Source organism: Ursus arctos, unplaced genomic scaffold, assembly GCF_023065955.2.
Source record: "Ursus arctos isolate Adak ecotype North America unplaced genomic scaffold, UrsArc2.0 scaffold_14, whole genome shotgun sequence".
Lineage (NCBI taxonomy): Eukaryota > Metazoa > Chordata > Mammalia > Carnivora > Ursidae > Ursus > Ursus arctos.
This window is the reverse complement of record NW_026622808.1, coordinates 65,614,006-65,637,108: the sequence shown is the minus strand read 5'-3', so window position 1 is coordinate 65,637,108 and position 23,103 is coordinate 65,614,006. Positions and strand designations below refer to the sequence as shown.

Genomic DNA, 23,103 nt, shown 5'->3' with positions numbered 1-23,103 from the left:
GATCCCAGGAGGGGTAAAGCCCTAGGCATAGGCTCTCTGATCCTCCCACCCTGGCCTCTGGCATAGTTTTAGAACATAGAGAGGGGAACTATTTTCTTTAAGAGATCCTAAATCTCATATATATATATATATATATATATATATATATGCCATAACAACTAGACTGGCAAATTGGTGACAGGTACTACTATTATCCCTAGTTTACAGACAAAGAAACCAGGCACAGAGAGGTTTACCTAGAAGAAAAAAACTAGCAATAACAGAATCATCCTGTGTGGCTGTGAGGGAGCCAAATTCTAGCAGGTATTGAAAGGGTGGGGAAGAAAAGGGCTAGGGCTTATTTGCAGTGGGGAAGTTTGTGTGACAAGGGGGAAGTGGGAGGTCCCTAGAAAAGAAACTTAGTGAAGGCCTCAAATATGCTCTTCTGTGATTAGTAACACATTCAAATCATACAACTCTTTTAGCCTGTTTCTGCAGAACTCTAGGATTCTTAGATGCCTTAGGCCAGAGGGAAAGCCTGAATGAGTGCTGATCAGGAACCCAACCCTCCCTCCTCAACCACAGCAGCTCCAGACTCCTCATTCATGGGGTCTTTCTCTTACACTGTCAGGTCTCCCTGGTTTCCAAGGGAATGGGAAAACTGTGAGTTCAGATGTGAGGATGAGATCAAGAGCAAAGGTGATGGGTCCATCTGGTTAAAAAACCCCTCCAACTCCCTGGGTGGTGGAGGCTTGGGGTCTGAGAACTTCACAGTGACGCTTGGCAAGCCAGTGTGATAGCTGAAGTGATTTTTGAAAAACAAGAGGAAGAGGATGCGATTGGGAGCAGGTGTTTCCTTCTAAGAGGGCAGCCCGGAGCGGCAGTTATAGGAGCTGGGTCCCAACTGCCCTCAGGCCTTTCCAATAGACCATTCAGAGGCAAGAAACACGTATTTTTATTCTTGCATCTTATGGCTGAGGGCACAGCTTGCAGACCTATAAGGACTTCTTTACAGAATCTTTGTGTGACTTTGTTGTGAGGCCAAAGGTCTGGTCTACATCAAAGGCAGCCCAGCTCTTGATGATAATGTTTTGTGAGAGCCCACCCTATCCCATGTCTCATTTGAAGTTCCTCTCACATCCTCTTAGCTGTGCCCAGTGCATCTTGATTACCAGTGGTCCCTCCTGGGGGACTGGGAGATATGGGACCTGGATCCTATCCTTTTACCTGAGGGGAAGGGGGCCTCACTCACCACCCATGGCTTGTCACAGAAGTTGTAAATGGATTCCAATGAGTTGATGCTGGGGAGGCCTGCATACTGCATGCCAATGACAAGGTGGCGGAAGTCCTCATTCTCTGCCATGCCGAATGCATGCTGCCGGATAAGCACAAAGTCTGGCCGGAAGGACCTGGTAAAAATGTAGAGGCAAGTTTCCCATCAACCAGCCCCTCAAGTCATATATCATCTTGTCTCCTATTTCCAAAGCCCTAGGCAGAGAAGGGATATTAAGGGTCACCTGACATAAGCCCCTCATTTTATTATTTTTTTATGGACTACGAAGTGAGGTATTATGGCACTTCTTAAAGCAGATTTAAGGAACAGATGTCTAAAGTTCCCTTATTCCTTTGGATTAAGCACTGTCTTTTTCTAAGGTACAAATACCCTCAGGAGGGAAGAAACACTTTCAGACCCTCACACCTTAAATGTACAAGAATTTACCTGGTCCCTATGGGGCAATAAGAGAGCAGAAGCTCCTTGTGGCTTCAGAGTTTATGCTCCAAGGGGCCCCAGTAGACTTTGAAGACATATTTCCCTGACTTCACCACCCTGCCATGGAGATCCCTAACCTCACTGTCCTATTCTAACTCCTTAAAGCTGCTCCTTAAAATAGGCAATGCCCTCATCAGGCCCCTAGAAGAGCAAGGGTCCAGGCTGGCTGAGAATAAATGCCAAACTTCCCAATGTTATTCTTCCAAAGTGTACGCTAGGGAGGGGTGCAAATATTTTTCAGAGAACTGAGGTTGAGCAATGGCTACAGGAAGCACTGGGAGTACAGAATGTTCCCATGCATGGGAAGGCTCCCTGTGTTTCCCCTCTAGCCAGCAAAACTCCTCAGCTGCTCCATCTTCATGCCCTGACTCCAAGGGAACCCCACCTTCCCAGAGAGTCAGTTCTGTAGCAGCATTCTCCCTCAAGGCTCTGGAGCTTTCCAGTTTCACACCGCATGCAATGACCGACCTGGTTCTCTGTCCAGGCACCCATTCAACCCGCACGTATAGCTCCAGTACCACCTGGGCTCAGAGATAAGTCTTTTAAAGTGGGGGTGTAAGAAGCCCTCCTCAGTCACTCAAGGAATGTGGCATCAATATAGCATGTGCTGGAGCTGTTCTGATCTCCTTGTGCCCCAGTTCTGGGAAACTGGCTCCAGCTGTATGCTTGAGATCAAACCTTATATGCCAGTTATAGGAACTGAGCCCTAGATTTCCTACACTGGTCAGCTCTTAAGTTCCTACACTCGTACCTGGAAGGGCCTGCCTTAGTTTTGTCAGATCCCTCCTGGCACCCTGCTATGACCTTTCTGTCACCACCTGCTTGTGTTCATGCATCCCTATGACTCACTCTACCTACAATTTGAGGGGCCCATCATTCTCTCTTGAGCTCGCTCCCCACCTGGACAGACATCTTATTTTTCTGTCCTCCTCATCTCTGGGATGGATGAGTTTACATTTCCTGTTGTTAAGGTTCCAGACACCTGAGATTTGCCTTCCCTGTCACTGAGCCAGTTCCTATTGGACATTGGAGACCTCAGTGTCAGGATGCTGCAGATTGAGGTAAGGAAGAGGATGAAGTGAAGATTCTTCCTGGAGCAAGATTCTGATATCTGAAAACCCTACACCATGCTGAGCCCCTGGGAAAAATGACACTGTGGAAACCATTTTTCCCTCATCTGGAATTCTCGTTACCTCCCTCACAGAATTGTTTTATTAAATGTGATCATATCTATAAGTTACCCAGCACACCACCTACCATGTAAGTGCCCTGTAACTGCAAATTTTCTTCCATCCACAATGTCCCTTCCAACCTAGACATTCCTATCAGACCTATGAATTCCTAGGACTAAGGAATATAGAAAGAGTACAGGGCTGGGAGTTAAGAGAATTCACATAGAAACACAAGGCTCTGCTACCAACTCACTGAGTAAATCTAAGCAAATCAATGTAAAGTCGGACTAGGAGGTTGAACTAGATCAGAGGTTTTCAATTTTCTTTTTTTAAGCAATGGAATCCTGTTTTCCAGAGACAATATATGCAGAGATAAAAGCACAAAAATCACACTGGTGGCAGTGGGGCTGGAATCCTAGAACCCCTCTGGTAGGAATCTGGTCACTTCTCAATGAGTCCTGAGCCCTTTCTCTACCATTGGACTAAGAGCGCTCTGAGAGCAGGAGCTGGTTTTCTCTGCCTTCCTCTACCACTTCTACACAGCCTACATCGTTAACTTCTGTACCGTACGTATGTGGCACCGCCACCCCTCTCCAACACTTGCCTTTGAAACCACCTACGCAAACCAGAGACAATAACTCTGAAGACAGTGAGTGACCCTGAGGACAGAAGGGACCTTACCGGACAACCTTTGTGCCATTCCGGAGCACCTGCATATCCACAGCATAGGTCCCATCTGCGTGGGCCACCAGGTTAAGCTCTGAAAATTCCGCCTGGAAAATAACAGTAGGGGATTAAGAGGGGATTTCACGTTATGTGTTTTTTTACTACAATTAAAATTGTTTAAAAAAAATTAAAAATAACAGTAGGGGATTAAGAGGGGATTTCACGTTATGTGTTTTTTTACTACAATTAAAATTGTTTAAAAAAAATTAAAAATAAACAAATAAAAATAACAGTAGGGAAATAAGCCCACAGTCCTGGCTTTGCCAAGTTATCCATAGAATAGCAGCAGCCCTCCCACAAAACATTTATTCAGTTTTCAAAGCATTTTCACAAACTGATTTCATCTCACTATCATAGCAACTCTGTGAGGCAGGAAGGACAGAGATAATTCTCCCCGTTTACCAAAGAAGCAGTTAAGTGACTTCCTAGACGAACAAAACTTATTCTTGGCAGAGACAGGAGCAAAGCTTCGGACAACTCTGTGCTGCCTTTCTGCAGAGTGGGAATGCAAACTGGGGCAACATGCCCTCTATCAGTTTCAACATAAAAACACTAGATTTTAGTTTAGGCAACTGGGTGTTACTTCTGTTCTGCTCCCAGTTAGCTCCATGGACTTTAGGCAAATCACTTGTCCTCCTGTGGGTGAGGGGGTGTGGGAGGGAGAGTTTCTTTCATCGATAAAATAGGAATAATTTTGAATCAACACTGTCTATCCAACAAGTTGTTTCAAGAACTGAATACAATAATGGGTAGGAAAGTACTCTGTAAATTACAGTGTGTACTCTTTACACACTGTGTAAAGAATGATGAGTAACTTCTACGATTACATAGGAAGTACATGCATTGTTTAAACCAGACATCCCCCTCTCCACCTAAATGGACTTAATCTCTATCTATCATGAAGTGAAGGGTAGAGGAAGATTAAAAAAAGGGGAGAGGGGGCTTTCAGGACTTCACTACATTAAAAGAAGCAGGGGTGTGTGTGTGTGTGTGTGTGTGTGTGTGCGTGCACGTGTGTGTGTTAATTCTCTCTGAAGTGTAGCTTCATGCCCAGAGTAGGCAGCACTGGAGGCTGCACAACTGAATGGCAGATATGTGCCAACCCAGGAATATCACGCCACCAACAATATGGAGGTGTGGCCAGTGTCCCAGGAAGACATTTCCCTAAGGTTATCCTCTGCTTGAGAACACACTACAAAGAGGACCATAAGAACTACAGTTCTCACTACTTTACAAACACCAACACCATGAAAAGAAGTCAGGGAAGTTGAAAGGCAGACTTCATGGCCATATTGCATAGAAAAGCCCCAGGGAACAGGGCCGGGGAGAGGAGATGGAGGGCCTGGAATCCACTCTGAAGACTAGATGATTCACTCTGGGATGACAGGAGAGAACAATGATGACGCAGATGTAACTCTGGGCTTCAAGATAATTAATTACCTGTTCTACTTTGATGTCATAATCTCCAAGGACTTTTTTACCCCGGAAGCACTTGGCCCTGGAAAAGAAAAACAAAACAAAACAAAAAACACACAAATCAGTTTTGTACAAGTGTTTGAGATCAGAAACTTACCATCATAAAGAAGAGGACTATACCAGACAGAACCCCAGAATGAGTGTCAAGATGTGTGTCCTACCCACACATCTCTATACTTTCCTTATCTTCCCCCATCACTCTGATTTTCTAGTTGGGTTCCACCCTTGGAATTTTAGTTTTTAAAGAAACTGTTATCATTTTACCTCTTCATATCTATACTTCCAAAAAGGATTTGAGGCAATTAATAATTTAAAAGGCAACTATAACCAACAAAGTAAGGATTAAAGGACAATCAATGAATGACAAAGCATTAATTATACCAGAAAAGAAATTTTAAAAGGTAGGAGGCTGACGAAAGCTACTATAATTGAACACAAAACCTATTCTGTATTTCTGAATTTCAGTCAAGAAAACTAGTCAGGCTGAGTTATACAGTACTTATTATCTTCCTACTTGTCATGGATCTAAAGGAACCTCACATTAATGCATCAGGGGCTTCAGAGCCCCTTGTAAGTGGACTGTGTTTATGTTTATACTGATATCCATTCTTACTTTGCCCTTTATCTCCCCCTCCCCACCCCCCAAAAGATGTTCTTACCTATCCATGTAGGCTAGTTCTCCATGTGTAAAAAGAGCCTTTCCACGCTATACCTGTTAGCGAGGTTGTCTTTCCCAGTGCTTGAAATTTCAAATTAGCATGTTTCACTTTAGGTTTCTAAAAGTCCCTCTCCAAAATAAAGGGAGAAACTAACATTTATTGGGCATCATGTTCTAGGAATTGTGTGCAAGTTGCTTTCAAGAACATCTCATTTAGTCCTAATAACAATTTATGATATAGGGAGAAAGGTCTTCATTTTTGAGATGAGGAAACCAAGACTCGGGGGAAAAATAGTGTATTCAAGGTCACATGGTAAGTTAGTGACAGAGCCAGTATTCACACCCAAGTCTGAGTCCAGTGCTCCTGGGACTGTATAGTCATCTCCCTCTGCTGATTCATTCTCTCCATCTTCACTCCCGCCATTACAAAAACTGACTTGTCATGTGTGCTGCATCACATATTTTTTTCCCCATTTTCCTTCTTCCGCTCAAAAGGGACTTGATGTTGTGAGCACTAGTTCCACTACAAATACTTCCTACCCTGGTTCCTGTGAACTACCCAGGACGAGGCCAAGCTATTTCCTTTCCTCTCTGCTGGAACAGTCCGTTCTAGGAAGTTGTCATTTGTCCTATCCAAGTCCCTGGCCACCCTCAAATTGTTCCTCAGAGGCACTCAGCCATCCTGGAGCTGGATCACTGAAGCCTATTCCCCAGCCTTTACCCCAATAACTCACTAAGCTTCATCAGCTTGCTTCCAGAACGCTGTTCAACATTTATAGCTCAGCAACCTCCTCTAGCAACGGGCCTCTACCCTATCCTGTCCCTTTGGCTACTGTTCTTATTTATGGACTTAAATGATAATCTACAGATGGCACTATCACTGCTCTGTATATCTTATACTCTGGAGGCCTTTGTCTAGGACTGTAAAAAGGAGAAATGGAGTAAATGACCCTGAAGGTTCCTTTCTTGTACTGATGAGGTGTGTCTATCTTATTACCAGCAATGCTTTTCTGATGCTTCCTCCTATCTTCCTGTCTCAAAATAGCTCTTGTTCTGTGAGGTAAGTCTCAGAGACATTAACAATAACCTCTCATTCTGTATGATACCTTGCATTTTCAAAGCACATTCCTTGCCTTATTTGTTCTTTACAACTTAGTGAAGCAGCCGGGTCAGACAGCACTGTTCGTTTGACCAATGGGGAAACTGAAACCCAGAGCAGTGAAATAATATGCCCAAACCACAGAAAAGTTCATAGGAGCTAAGCTTAGAACTTAGAGTTTACATCTAGGTGCTTATGTGTTGCCAAGTATTTTAATTCACTCACTTATTTTGTGAGTTTAAAACACTGAAATTGAAGTATATTTATAGATTCTGGCTGGGTTTATCTGCTACTTCCTGCACCTGCCCATTGACCAAGTTGGCTAATGATACTGTTTTCATGCCTTCTCCTCGCCCCCACCTCTCCAATGATCTTAATGCCTTTTCCTTAAGGTAATTTGTCCTGTTGAGAATCTTAGTCTGTGTTTCCTGACTCCAGGTCACTGACCTCTGTTGGCTGAGCACAATCTTATGGAACAGGAGCTAAAGATGGCAGGCAGATGGGGCACAGAGCCTTCTTCTGGAGAATGAGCACATTTTTCCTAGCTCTAGCCCTTGGAAATTTAGGTTCCAGGTATTTTCATGAAAAATTTTTTGCCTTATAAGCAAGTGATAGAAGTACCTCCTGATACTAAGATAACACTGTTAGGAGGCAGAAAGTTAGAATCCAGGGGAGTTGTGAATCACAAGGCTCTGTAATCATAGTCTGGGTGGGAATCCTAGATGTAGCCTTTCCGGGCTCTGCACCTTAGGCAAGTGGTTTAAAAAAAAAAAAAAGTATGTTATAGGGTGAAATCAGTCAATCAACCTTCAAAAGTACACAAAAGAATAAGATAAAAAATAAGTTTCTCCTTTCCCATTTCTTTTTCATCACACATAATCCCCATTATCAGTTGCAAGTATATCTTTTCAGTGTGGGGAAAATGTCTGCACATATATATGCTTTAAACATACATGCAGCATCATGCTATGTAAAAACTTCTTTTTTGAACCTTGATTTTTATTGCACTCAAAAATACATCTTAGTAATACGCTTTCAGCACATACTGATGGGCTTCTTTCTTTTTAATAGTTGCCTGAAATTCCATTTGAAGGTCGTACAGTAATTTCACCAATATATATTGGTGAGCATTTAGATTTCCAGTTTTTGGGTTGTTTTTGCCATTATAAACAGTGCTATAATAGCTAACATTTAAGAATATATCCATAGGAGGCGATCCTGGATGGCACAGTCAGGTAAGCATCTGACTCTTGGTTTTGGCTCAGGCCATGATCTTGGGGTGCTGAGATTGAGCCCCACACTGGGCTCCGCACTGAGTGTGGAGTCGGCTTTCTCTCTCCCTCTGCCCTTCTCCCTCTACTCTAAAACAAATAAATAAATCTTAAATATATATATCCAGGGGTGCCTGGGGGCTCAGTTGGTTAAGCATCTGCCTTTGGCTCAGGTGATGAGGTCCTGGGATGGAGCCCCACATCGGGCTCCCTGCTCAGCGGGGATCCTGCTTCTCCCTCTCCCTCTCCCTCTGCTGCTCCCCCTGCTTGTGCTCTCTCTCTCTCTCTCTCTCTCTCTACATATATAGAAAAAAAAAGAACACATCCATAGGATAAATAACTTATTTTTTCCAATTGTACTGAGATATAATTGACAAATGAAATTGTATATATTTAAAGTGTGCATCATGACTTAATATACCTATACTTTGTGAAATGGGATTACCACACTCATCTATCACTTTGCATAGTAACCATTTTATGTGTGTGTGGTGAGAACATATAAGATCTACTCTCTTAGAAAATTCCAAGTATACAATACAGTATTATTAACTATAGTCACCATGTTGTACATGGAGGATAAACAATTTATTGCAGAATTGCTGGTGCCAGGAATAGACACAGTTAAGAGTTTTTACTGATATTGCCACACTGCCCACCCCCCATTAGGAAAATATACCACTCTTCTCAGTGTTTGAAAGTTTGAGAAAGTTACTTCACCTCCCTTAGTTCCCTTCTCCCTCTCCCAACCCCCACAGTTTCTTGCATAAACTGGGCACAGAGAAGGACTTTCTCACTGGCGGTCTTGTCAAATCAGCCCAAATTCACCTCCTTTGCTCAATCCTAAACAGAACCCAAGATGTACATCCTTGAAGCACAGACTAAAAATATCTATGGTGCCTGTGTTGTCAATTTCCCCCTATTGTACCATTTTCTTAACAAGCCTAGCAGCTGAGGATCTATGTGAGTTTAATGGCTTGCAGCTTCCTTGATGGGCCAGCCAATGAACCATCTCACCTTATTACTAAAAGGAGTAGAGGCTTCTAGATTTAACTCTTCTTACTCAAGGCAATGAATATGCTCACCAGTTCCTATCCAGCTAGGGCTTGTGAGGCTGAGGAGCACAATTTCAGACACTTCTCTGCTAAGGCTGCCTCAAAACTTGGCCCAACTTAGGCAAGCCCAACTTAAATTCTCTGTTTTATGCATGGGATAATGGAGAAAGGTCTAGAAATAGGAGCCAGTGGAATTGGGTTCAGGCATAGTTCTACCACTTTTCAACTGTGTGACTTTGGGCAAGTAATTGCCTCTCTGAGCCTTAGTTTTGTCATATATGAGATAGGGTTAATAATAATTGTAATACTAATAGCAAGCATTCGCTATGCACTAGCCACTATTCTTTTACGTATTTTACCTCATTTATTAATACCCTACTCACAGGTTGTTGTGAAGACTTAAAGCCAGATGAGAATAACTGACATGAAAGTGTTCTGGAAACACTGAAATGCTATGCAAATATTAAGTACCATTAGCAAAATGCAACATTTATGTACCAGGTATTATTACTGTTTTATTATTACCACAGCCAACATGGCCTCTTCCTCTTCTGAACTTTCATCCCATTTATTGTCTGCTCATGATGTTTGGCTCATAGCATCATCATCTGATACCAACTTTCAAACTCAGTTGTCCAGTAATCTGGGACACCCCTCTCCAACTCTCAGCCTCAGACAACTGGATTATGTAATAATGCTTGGAATAAGGACCAACCACATGTGAGCCCTGGATTTTCCAGAACATTTTAGATTAAATAACGATTTTGTCCTGTTGTCAGGTTATATGATCTGAGCTAAGGCCTATACAAACATAATCATTGTATCTATAAATTTCTAACTCCTTCACTTACCTAGATTCACAATCAGGGCTTGCTTATTGACTGGAGATGTTAAGAGTGATGGTTTTGGCTGGAAAATGTAGAAAACCAGAAGAGGCCACCTTCAGGACTGACCAGACAGCCTGTCTCTGCAGGCCCAGCCTCCTCTTTTCTCACGTGTGCACATCTGAGGATGTCATGCAAAAATCTGTTCTCAATCTCCATCCACACTGGAACTAAAGGACCTAAAAACAGCCCATAGTGTAAATCCTCCCTAGGTGCCTGGGGTTTGTATAAGAATCAAATATGAAAGCACTAACAAGCATTCTTAGAGCTCTAGAACCAGTCTAGCACCTAGTAAATGCCTGGCACTGATCTGGATACTTATCTTTAACACGGTGCTTAGTTTCTGGCACTCACTGTCTCACTGGCCTTGTTCTTTCAGTCAAGCATCTCTAGGCATCAAGAAGTTAGAAAGTAAGCTAGAAATACTAGAGGATTCCTATTTCCCACCCTATGGTAAAATTAGGCCAGCCGGTCTTGGAGAGAGTTTGTGAGGTCCTGCCGCCACCCACTGGCAAGATGTGTACTGCAGACATGCTGTGCTCCCAGTCCGCCCATCCACTTAGCCAGCTGAATAGCCACCAACCCCACTGGCCCAGGAATATCTCTCCAGGTGCTTATTTGCTGCTTTGAAAAATGATGCCTGAAAATTCACTGTTTCTCCTAGAAAGTATGTGTCCATACACCCCAAGCTAGATACTTAGCTTTTTGCAATCTCTAGAAATAAAGGCTGTGATTTGTCAGTAAATTCAGCAATAATTTACTGAGTATCCAATGGTAGGTGCTGGGACTGTAAAAATACATTAGCAGTTGCCAAGTAGAGAAAGCACAGTCTAGAAAAGGAGAATGATATCCATTACCAATATGGGTTATTGCTAAGGTACCTCGCAACTCTTAAGATTTATAACTAGTATTCACATTCCCACCTTTCAATCTTCCTTTAAAAAATATTTAAAGCACACAACTAAAACAATAACAGAAGTTTCACGTAGCTCAGAAACATGTACACTGAAAAGCAAGTTCCCTCTACCTTCAAAAGCTCACAGGTTAGTGGAGAACAGAAGCATAAATAAAAGGTATACGTGTAAATATAGGGTACAAGCTGTAGCAGAAGTACAAATAAGGCACTTTAGGAGCTCAGAGGAGGCAGTTCTCTTTGCCTGTAGAAGTCTGGGAAGGCTCCAGAGAGGGAGCTGAGTCTTAAAGAATGAGTAGGAATTTGCCATATGGGAAGAAGGAGCAAAATTAAATGGCTGAGTGTAAAGACACAGAGGCTGCTTGAGCACGGGACACTGCAGGGAAGGACACTGGAGGCTGAGCAGTGGGAGCTGCAGGTCCCAAGAAAGGGAAGCATTGAACTGGCAAGGGGTTCAGATGTCAGGCTGAATAGTTGGGACTTAATGGCCAGCTTCCAAAAGATTTTTTTAAACACTTTTTTATTATGAAAAAACTACCCTCAATAGTTATCAACATTTTGCCAATCTTTTTCATCTATCACCATCACTGTTGAGACTATTGTCTGAGCATTTTAAAACAAATCCCAAATATTATGTCATTTCTTCTATAAAATTTTAAGTACTATCTCTAACTGGTGATGATTTATTTTTTTAATGTAACAATATATATAACAAAATTTGCCATTTTAACCATTTTTAAGTCTAAAATTCAGTGGCATTAAATACATTCACAATGTCGTGCAATCATCATCACTACTTCCAAAACTTTTTCATTCTCCCAAATAGAAACTCTGTAGCCATTATGCAATAAGTGCCCATATCTACCCACGCTCCCAGTCCCTGGTAACCTCTAATCTACTTTCCATCTATGAATTTGCCTATCTTAGGGTAATGACTTTTTAATAATTAATTTATTAGTGAATAATTAATAATATTTTTAAACATCTTTACTCAGTCAATATTCAAATTTTCCCAAGTGTCTCCAAAATGCCATCAAAAATATTAAGCAGGGAGGTGACATGATCAGTTGTGCCTAAAATCTGAGAGAACACCTTACCTGGAATGTGGAAAAGACTGGAGGGAGCAAACCAGGGCTTGAGATCATTTGGGAAGCCGGTGCAGTAACCAGATTTCAGGACTTGGTTTTACCGGTACATAACAAACCCATAGCTACTGCACAGCACTCATCTGGCAACTCAATTGATCATTTGATTGATTAGGCCTCGGAACTTTGTAGCTGGCTGGAAAATGACAGTTATTTAAAAAGATGTTTAAAAAGATATTAACAAAGAGGATTTAATGAAGTCATAGAAAGTGGTATAGGGCTCTTACTAAAGATGTTCTAGAACAGAGATATAAAGGAGACCTAAAATAGGTAGGGCCTTAACACTGGTAAAGGGATTCTTAACTTAAATTTGGACTTGTTTTCTGGGGCGCCTGGGTGGCACAGCGGTTAATCGTCTGCCTTTGGCTCAGGGCGTGATCCCGGTGTTACCGGATCGAGTCCCACATCAGGCTCTTCCGCTATGAGCCTGCTTCTTCCTCTCCCACTCCCCCTGCTTGTGTTCCCTCTCTCGCTGGCTGTCTCTCTCTGTCGAATAAATAAATAAAATCTTAAAAAAAAAAAAGTACTTATAAAAAAAATAAATTTGGACTTGTTTTCTAACTCATGAACCATAAAACTTTCTTTCAGTATGCGGAGAAATGCGTGTTATGGATAATTCGTTTAGGAATAAGAAGCAAACAACAGGAAAAAGCGAACACTTTTCTGGATAAAGAGTGCTGTGGCTATTCCTTGATATCATTAATTCAGTGATTAAGCTGTTCAATTAAATGCTCTGCAACTAAGGCACTTCTTAGATAGAAAGCAAGCTGCATGGTGTCTTAGTTGACATTCATATAAATGATCTGGAAGAGAGTACAAGGGGAAATTGCCAAGTTTGCAGATGGCATTCAGCTCTTCCAGGGATTAAAATGCCAAGCTGATTAGGGATAAACTGAAAGAAGACGTGGACGTGGGCAGAAAAGTGGCAGAGGAGTTTTAATGTGACTAAGTGTAAGAAAACACATTCAGGGGAAATGATTTTATCACAGGATCATCCAGTAAAGAAGCCTGAAATGACAAGCAGAAAAGAAAGACCTCAGTTCTATACAATGTCACAGACAAAACACAAAAAGATCGAGAGTGAAAGGTTAAAAAATGTTGCATATCATCAAGAAAGTTTATTGGAAACCAAACACAGAGGCTTTCTTACACTCTGACCTATTCTTGTACAAGTCGTAGGACTTTCATATTTCTAACCCAGCATATTAGGTCCACTTATCTAAAAACAAATGACATAATGAAAGTAGAAATGACCCAGGGAAAAATGGAACAAAATGTAAAGACTCTGGTTTTAGGAAAGACTGAAATAATGTCTTCTTCAGTCTGTAAAGGTAAAGATCCAAAGGGGACAGACGGGTATGAGGGAGGGAAAGAGAACACTGAACGACTACCTGTCATTCATCCCAAATAACCTATTAATCTCATGATATTTCAGGCCTTATAGGGAAGTCATCTCAATGTTACTGGTTTTATAATAAAATGAGGCTCAGATAAACTAAGTGACCTGCTTAGAGGTAGCAGTAATAGGTGGCAGACCTAGTAAAATTAAATTTCAGGGCTTCTGATGATCAAATTTAGAGACTGTTTACTTCCTCAAATAGGGACTAATGCTCTATTCATTTCTGCATTTCCAATACCTGTCGAACTATCTGACACATAGTAGATGCTCAGAAAATGTTTCTGGAGTTACTGAATTGAATATAGCTAGACATTTGGAGGTCAATATCAGAGAGTTCAGCCAATATCCTTATGAAAGAGTCCTGGGCTTGTAGGTTTCTGAGGATACCTACATCGTCCATTTCTCTGGAGTTTATATAACTCCCTCAAGTTATCTGTGGGAAGACTTCAACAGCCTTGGGTGGCAGATGAGACCCCTTAAGAAAAACAGCAATCTCAAAGTTCTGAAAATGAAGGAAACACCCCAGTTGTGACTTCAGTTGGGAATACCAAATCACTTTTCCTGAGCAGATTTTCTGAAGATCTCTATTTTAGGGAATAATTAAATGATGCAGTGTAACCAGATAACAAGATTATCAAATACAGAAGAAAAAAAAAAGGAATCCTGTATTCAGATCACATGGTGGGAAGATTAGATGCATTTGTCTGTAATTATAGCAGAGCTACAGAACAGAATGCTTTGGAGTCATGGGACAGATTCTCTTTCCATGACTGGCTTATAAAATTAAATCAGGCTGATTTGATTTTGGAGCAAAATGGGTGAGTTATGAAGTTTGCTTTAGAGAAACATCAAGCAAATATAATTTTTAAAAGATATGGATTTATTTTATGCTAGATAAACATGGCTCCTAGCATTGACAAATCTCTAGGTTTAACTCCAGTGTAGGGTCACAAATCATACCTACAATCACCACTGCCATCAAAGCTGCACATTTCCATCCATTTTTAGCAGACTAGACGCAGAGGAATGTTCTTTATAATCTGGCCCCACCCTTCTATTTCAAATTTATCTCCTACTACTTCCCTCCTGCAAGATAGCTGCAAAGTTTTTGTATGAATTAGAAAAAGGCACTCCTTCCTCCAGGTGGATACACTCCTGTACTAGGGTACTTAACTTGACAAAAAGAATGTGGGGCTGAGTTTCATCCCCCACTAGTTTCCTCGCTCGAATGCCCTTGTATGGTGAAAAACCTGCACAAGCATATGCAGACACTGAATGGTAGTAGTACATCAATCTACCATTAAGACACTGTTTCCCAACTACCTCTCATCAAACTACTGCCTCTGTGCTTTGGTCCGCTTAGAAATCACTGTTCTTGGGGCGCCTGGGTGGCTCAGTTGGCTAAGTGTCCGACTCTCAGTTTCTGCTTGTGGCCATGGTCTCAGGGTCATGAGATCGAGGTGTGTTGGGCTCTGCACTCAGCTCAGACTCTGCTTGGGATTCTCTTCCTCCCCCACTACTCCTCCCCTCACTTACTCTCTCTCTCATCAATAAATAAATAAATAGAATCTTAAAACAAAATAAAGAAATCACCACTTTCTCACAATAGCCAAGATATGGAAACAACCTAAATGTCCACTGATGGGCAAATGGATAAAGGAAATGTGATGTATACCTAAAATGGAATATTATTCTGCCTTTAAAAAGGTAATCCTGCCATTTGCAACATGGATGAACCTGGAGGACATTATGCTAAGTAAAATACGCCAGACACAGATAAATACTGCATGATCTCTCTTACATGTGAAATATAAAATAGTCAAACTCAGAAGCAGAGAGTAGAATGGTGGCTGCCAGGGGCTTGGGAGGGGGAAATGAGATGTTGGTCAAAGACTCCAAAGTTTTGGTTAGGTAAGATGAATGAGTTTTGGAGATCTAATGTACATTATGGTAGCAATACTGTATTATATACTTGAAGCCTGCTGAGAATTCACTTTTTAAAAAAGATTTTATTTATTTATTTGAGAGATAGAGTAAGAGAGAGAGAGAGCGCACAAGTTGGGGAGGAGGGACAGAGGGAGAGGGAGAAGCAGATTCCCCACTGAGCAGGGAGCCACATGCTGGGCTCAATCCCAGGACCCTGTAATCATGACCTGAGCCAAAGGCAGATGCTTAACCAACTGAGCCACCCAGGTGCCCCGAAATCTGCTGAGAGTTCTTAACATACACACACACAAAAGGTAATCTCAAAGGACTTTTATTCATCTATTGAGATCATAATGTTTTTCTTATTGTATTTGCTGCTGTGGTGAATTACACTGAAGGATATTCAAATGTTATATGAACTTTGAGTTCCTGGGTCATTATGCATGATCCTTTTTATATATCGTGGGATCCAATTTGCTAAAATACTGTTAAGTATTGTTGCATCTATGTTTACTGGGGACTTTGGTTTGTGGCTTAGGTTTGGTGTCAGAGTAATAATGATGGCTTCACAGAATGAACTGGGGTGTAAGAATGTTTGTGGAACTTGTATTATCTCTACCATAAATGTTTAGGAGAATTCCCCTGTGAAGTCTATTTCTACTTTTCTTCCAGCCTTTGGATCCAGGAATAAGTCTTACTTTATTATACAATGTCCTTCTTGATACCTAATTGGATTTTATTAATTAATACATTACAAAGAATGATTGCATCAAATTTGTAAGTGGAATGAGACAAATAATTTTCTCTTTGCTTTTAGCCAAATTATTGCTAAGTTTATTTTAGCCTCAACCAAATTAGATGGAGAGTCTCCTATTTTTTTTTTTTTTGGTACAAATTTGAATTACCTTTGCATGTATCCTAAAACTTATTAGAGACCACTTGAAAATTAATGCTAAAAAAAAAGAAAGAAATCACCTCTCCTCATTCTTTAAGGTCCAAAACAAGTTCTGCCTCCCTTATGAAATCTTCCCTGTCTTCCTCTCCTATGGTGGTGGTTTTTCTTTCCTCTGAAAGCTTAGTCTGAAACCCATTCACTCATCACTTTAGAAAGACAGAGCTTTGTATAATCCACCGATTTTTCATTTATGTATGCCTTTTCCTACTGTATCAGAGTCTTCTGAGGGTGCACACTGTCTTATATTTCCTTCCCACTTTCCAACCCTAAGTCTCACACTCATCTCTGCTGTAAAAAAAGCATACTTGAGATAGTTAATTTTATGTGTCAACTTGACAGGGCCACAGGTGTCCAAATATTTGGCTAAATATTATTCTGGATGTGTCTGTGATGGTGTTTCTGGATGACAGTAACATTCGAGTCAGAACTGAGTAAAGTAGATTGCCCTCCCCAATGTAAGTACACCTAATCTGATCCACTGAAGGCCTGAATAGAAAAAAAGATGGTGGGGGCACCTGGGTGGCTCAGTCGGTTAAGCGCCTGCCTTCAGCTCAGGTCATGATCCCGGGGTCCTGGGATCAAGCCCCACATGGGGCTCCCTGTTCAGCAGGGATCCTGCTTCTCAGTCTTCCCCTGCCTGCTGCTCCCCCTGCTTGTGCACTCTCTCTCTCTCTGTCAAATAAATAAATAAAACCTTTAAAAAAAAAAAGAAAAAGAAAAAAAGATGGAGTAAGGAAGAATTCACTGTCTCTGCCTATCTTTGAGGTAGGGCATCAGTCTTCTGCCTTTGGTCTCAGACTGAAACATAAACCATCAGCTTTCTTGGTGCTTAGGCCTTCAGACTTGGACTGGAACTATATCATCACCTCTCCAGGGTACCCAGTTTGCTGACAGATCTTGGGACTTCTCAGTCTCCATAACTGGGTGAGTGAACTCTTTATAATAAATCTCTCTGTCTATCTACGTACCTACCTATCTTTCTATATACTCTCACTCTACTGATCTACAGATAGATAAATATCTATTATCTATATATTTATACAAATATTTATATATATATAAATATATAAGAAATACCTGTTATCTATGTATTTATTACCTAATTATGTTATCTTTATGTTATCTATAAGTAGATATAGATATATAGATACAGATATCTATCTCCGCCAGCTGCTGAAGCAAAATTCCATAGACTGGGTGCTTAAACAATAGACATTTTTGATGGGAAGTCTAGATCAAGGCAGCAGTCTATTCAGTAAGACCCCCTTCCTGGCTTGGAGAGACCAACCTTCTAGCAGTGTTCTCATAGCTGTGTTCTCATATGGTAGAGAGAGAGGACTCTCTGTTTTCTTCTTTGTTTTTTTGAAAGATTTTATTTATTTATTTGAGAGGGAGAGCAAGAGCAGGGGGAGGAGGAGGGGGAGGGGCAGAGGAGGGGGGAAGAGAGAGGGGTCAAGGAAGAAGCAGAGGGAAAGGGAGAAGCAGACTCCCTGCTGAGTGGGGCGCCTCTACCCCAGGACCCTGGGACCATGTCCTGAGCGAAAGGCAGATGCTTAACTGACTGAACTACCCAAGTGTTCCTGTTTTTTTCTTATAAAGACATTAATCCAATCATGGGGGCTTCACCTTCATGACCTCATCCAAACCTAACTACTTCCCAAAGGCCCCACCTCTAAATACCATCACACTGGGAGTTAGAACTTCAGCATATGAATTTGGCAGGGGGTGGTGGATGGGTGGGGGAGATGGGACACACAAACATTCAGTCCCATAACAAAATCCTTAATAAAGACCTGTTGCTTGATTCCTGGCAGAGGACACCCACCCATCCGAGACTTGAGGGAATGAGGAACCACAATACATAAAATAGTATCATATAAGAATACAGTACTGTATGTTCATCAATGTCAAAAGCAAATAGTCATTTACACCTTTCAGCTGGAGTATATACTCCCTGAATCACAATGAAGAAAGAGCACCTTTCCCACTATATGACAAAGAAACAAGTTATTCATGTCAACTCCGAAATTTCGCATTTCAATCAGTTGCCAAGTGGTATGGCTCAGTGGAAGGAGCATGGATTTTAGAGCCAGATTGACCTGGGTTTAGGTCTCAGCTCCTCAATTTACTGCCTGAACTTGGGCTCTTTATTTCTCTGTATCTTTATCTATAGGATAAAGATAAGACCTATTTCTAAAATTCGTTAGATTTAAATGACCCTGATTTTAATGTATTCCTCAAACATGCTAAATTTACCATCTATTTTAAGCTTTTGCACTTTGTTGCAGGATATATCCTCCCACTAGACCTTTGCACATTCTGCTGCTTCTTACTATCTAAATCTCAGCTTACACATCACCTCCTCACAGTTACGTTTTTCCAGACTACCTGAGCGAAGGTAGTCTCCTCCCCTCCAGTCATTCTGTCTATATTATCTTCAAAGACATTATCTTTATTTAAAAATTTTCTTGAGAGGCGCCGAGGTGTCTTAGTCGGTTGAGAGATCCATGATCTCAAGGGTTGTGGGATGGAGCCCCAAGTTGGGCTCTGTGCTCAGTGGGGAGCCTGCTTGAGGATTCTCTCCCTCTGCCCCTCCCCTGACTCTCTCTAATAAATAAATAAATAAATAAATCTTTAAAAAAAAATTTCCTTGACTATTTGTTTATTATTTGTCTCCCCAGTCACAATGTAAGTTACATGACAACAGTGACTTTGCTGTCATGGTAACTGCTGTATCAATCCCATGCCCAGCTCTATTACAATACCTGTACATGTTAGGTGCCAGATAATATTTGTTGAATGAGTATGTAAAGTATGTAATAAGTATGTAAGTATCTAGCACAGCACCCATTCACACACCATAGGTACTTTTCCTCCCCCTTTCTATGTAAAAATCACTGGGTTGAACAATGTGCTTGTGTGAGTCCTTTGAAATGGAGAGCATTTCAAGAAAATGGATTCTTTGTTTGAATGTTGATCAGGCATTTATAATTATAGACAGAAATACGATCACTTACTCCAGTGTTTGGTGAGGCCATCCTCTGTCTTAATTTATTTTAGGTACAAATCAACATATTAGTTATTAAAGTGTTTATAAGACTTTTTGCTTAGAGGCCTTTTATTTAGGAAGAAACAGAGGCCCAGAAAGTGGAAATACTTGACTAATTCAAGGTCATACACTTAGTTAGAAGTAGACTACATTCCTTTTCCATTCCACCATGCTACCCCCTTAGAGCAAGAAAGGCAACTCTCCCCCAAACCAAGGAACACTGGAATTGAACAGAGATCACTAGGTGACATTATAGTATGTGGAAACTATTCACAGTTACTGAGTTCCATTCACAGTGCTTGTGAAATCAAGTATGATAAAGAATATAAACGGCTATGTATTACAGAAGCGTAAGTTTTACTTATTTTTATCACTTTACTGATACATTGATTCTGTTTGTGATACTGTGCTGCAGTTCATACAGCAAATTGCTGGAAGAAAATAAGAAAAGAGCTCTCTTCATTCTGTTATCATTAGCAAAGGAGGTTTGACCCTCATTTCCTAGTGCAAGTGAAAACTGCCACAGCTGTTATTATCAGCCTACTCACCTCAATGGCTCGGTAGAAACATCCTTGTACCTCAAGGCAACAATACTTTGGATTTCCAAATCCAAACCCAGGTGGCACATTCCATTCTACAATTTTCCAACTGGCACCAACTCAGGGGGAGATATTACTCACCAGAATAGGCATTAACAACTGAATTTTGGCAGGATGGGAGAATAACTGGCACTGTCCTGGAAGAGATATGCCACAGGTTTCCAGATGCACCCAAGTTTAGCAACATGGAACAACACATATTCTGAATGAAGAAATGGACCTTAAATGTTATCCTCTCATTTTTATAGGGAAAGAAACTGAGGCTTAAAGAGGAAAAATGGCCCAAGGTCATGTGATGGGAACGTCATGGAAGACAACTATGCTCACTACTAAATCACCAATGTACACAAGAACCCTGTGGGAATGGTCATCTCTTCTCAACCCAATGCTCTTCTTGTTATACCAAGTTTTGTCCAGAATGGATCTGGATAGAAGCTCATGCCTTGGTATAGCAGTGCAAAGATATATGGTGCTGTTCTGGCTCTCTTCCCCTCAATGAATTTGTCCATCCTTTCAGCCACCCCTCATGATCCATTGAAATGCTCCTCACATTTAACAAGCCCAAAAGAGTATTTTTAAAAATCACCTTAAACTGATTGAAAACCCAGTTCATTTTTACTTAGCATTGGATATATTCCTTTGAAAAGGAGTTTATTATTCAGTGCTATTATAATGAAATACATTCCATAAACCTTTAAAAATATTATCATCATTCATTCAACAAAGATTTATTAGATTATGTATCTACTATTTGTCCAACAATATGCAAAGCACTGGGTGAGGGGTAGGAAAAGGAAAGACTATAGACCTCACCCAGCTCTGGCACAAAGAATAAAAATTAGTGTTAACAGCAGTAGAGTAGATTATTTACCACAGAGTCCACGCACAAGAATTATATTAGTTAGAGCAAAATTAATAATAGCTAATATTTATTAAGTACTTAGTAAGCCCTAGTTACTGTGCTGACTTTACATACCTTATTGAATAAATCCTCATATCAATCATATAAGGTAGATAACATTGTCTCCCAATCTAACAGATAACTAAGGCACAGAGAGATTAATTTGTTCAAGTCATACAACTACTGAATGGTTGTTTCAGGGTTTATGACCATGATTCCAGAGCAGATCTTATTAATCACTTTACATGACTCTAAAATATGAAATTACTCAGAATTTTAAAGAGTAGTCACTTTTGAAAGTCTCACAATTTACTAATAATTTTCTAAGATATTTACTTTTTTAAAAAAGACTTTATTTGCGAGAGAGCGCGAGCGCGCAAGAGTGAGAGAGCAAGAGAGTGCACACAGGCTGGGGGGAGGGGCAGAGGGAGAGGGAGAAGCAGACTCCTTGCTGAGCAGGAAACTGATGTGGGGCTCCATGTGGGGCTCGATCTCAGGATCATGACCTGAGTTGAAGGCAGATGCTTAACCGACTGAGCCACCCAGGTGCCCCTAAGATATTCACTGTTATGCATGCTTTTAAAACTTGTGCTTTTGACTAAATAAAATTTTGTAATAGAAACAATTGAGCATAAGAATTTCTATTATTAATTTAAAAAGGCTTCCTAGCAAGTATGACTTTTGTAATAAAAATACAGCTTTAAAAATAGATACTTATACAAAACAGTAAAGACAACCAACACCTTTAGATACAATTTGGTAACTTTCTCACTAAATCATCAACCATTATAAATATTCTCTTTTTTTCCATAGCAGATTTCAAGAGGAAAATCTTTTCTTCATTTATGAGGAATCATAATTCTCCAGTTCTTGAAATTAAAGTTTTCAGTTTCTTTTTAGTTATGACATATATTCTTTAAAAAATCCTTTATTTCTTTCATCACACCTTACATGATAAAACATCTCTTTAAAATTCCTTGTGCTCATTGTTTGATGGATATAGATATTCAATTTTACAAGATAAAATTGTTCTGGAGATTGGTTATACAACAATGTGAATATATTTAACACTCCTGAACTGTACACTTAAAAATGGTTAAGATAGTAAATTTTATATTATGTGTATTTTATGACAATTAAAAATAAAAATTTCTTGTGCTCTTTTAGAGTCAAGATGCTTAACCTTCAAAGATATTGTTAATTTAGAACAGATAAAATCTCAAACATTCTATAGAATTTTCTGTTGTGCTATAGTACAGAGAAAGGAGTGATAGATTCTAATTATAGAGTGAATGGGAGAAATTTTGTGTAGTTTAGAAATTCAGCTGAATTACATTTTCTTTATATGTAAATGTGGCAATTTAATTACATGGTTTCTAAAGGAAATTTCAGGTTCTGACAGCACAGGAGTTAAACAATTAGGATTTCAATGTGTGATGCAGAAAGGGCATTTCAAGTAGAGAAATGGCTTAAACAAAAGTATTGCAGCATGAAAGTGTAAATCACAAAACCTGCTAAGTGGTGGTGCAGTTATGGTATAATATAGGATATGCACATGTCAGAGAGGAAGTCACAGGGCATAGGGATAGGCTGAAAGGTAGGATGGAGCCAGTTCCTTGTTTTCTGGTTTGCCAATGACCAGGAGAGGGGCCTTTGAAGACCTGTGAATCCAATAATTTAGAATTTGGGGAATGATGAAACAGACACCTTGACAGTACTGTCTTGAAGGGAGATTTCTATTTGAATGTTGTTTATTTCCCAGATTCCAGATTCTGTACTTTGGGGATTTTCCTAAGATAAAGCTGAAATCCCGAGGCCAAGAGTAGTTTTCCCCTTTGTGTCAATAATTCTGGTATGTGACTAAGCCACTAGAATGGCTTAAAGACTTAATAGTCTGTCTATCATTCATTCATGTGTAGGAAGCTTAAAACTAGGTCAACAAATCCCACTTCCCACCCCAACGTGAGGATCTACTCTATAATGTTCATAACAAGGGGCCTCAAAAAAATTACTGTTTTTCAGGGGTTTTGTTTTTGTTTTCATTTTCAGTCAGTCAATTTTTAAACTGAGCCAAATCTTGGAGTTTGCTGTTTGGTTTTGGCTCTGCCCACAGAAAACCAGTCTG

The 23,103-nt window shown here is 40.4% G+C and overlaps 1 protein-coding gene and 1 long non-coding RNA gene across 2 annotated transcripts in view; one reads left to right on the top strand and one right to left on the bottom strand.

The window, feature by feature from the left end:
• SYN2 (synapsin II) overlaps window positions 1–23,103 on the bottom strand; it is a 194,720-nt gene that overhangs the window by 42,882 nt on the left and 128,735 nt on the right. The window contains exons 2-4 of the mRNA XM_026501384.4: window positions 5,089–5,146; window positions 3,604–3,695; window positions 1,232–1,388 (exon numbers count right to left, since the gene is read on the bottom strand). Of these exons, the coding sequence (XP_026357169.1) occupies window positions 1,232–1,388; window positions 3,604–3,695; window positions 5,089–5,146 (307 nt within the window). The remainder of the gene's footprint in view (window positions 1–1,231; window positions 1,389–3,603; window positions 3,696–5,088; window positions 5,147–23,103) is intronic.
• Window positions 17,263–21,600, top strand: LOC130543634 (uncharacterized). Its single transcript, XR_008959131.1, has 2 exons — window positions 17,263–17,353; window positions 20,326–21,600. It is a non-coding gene; the product is annotated as an uncharacterized LOC130543634 (long non-coding RNA).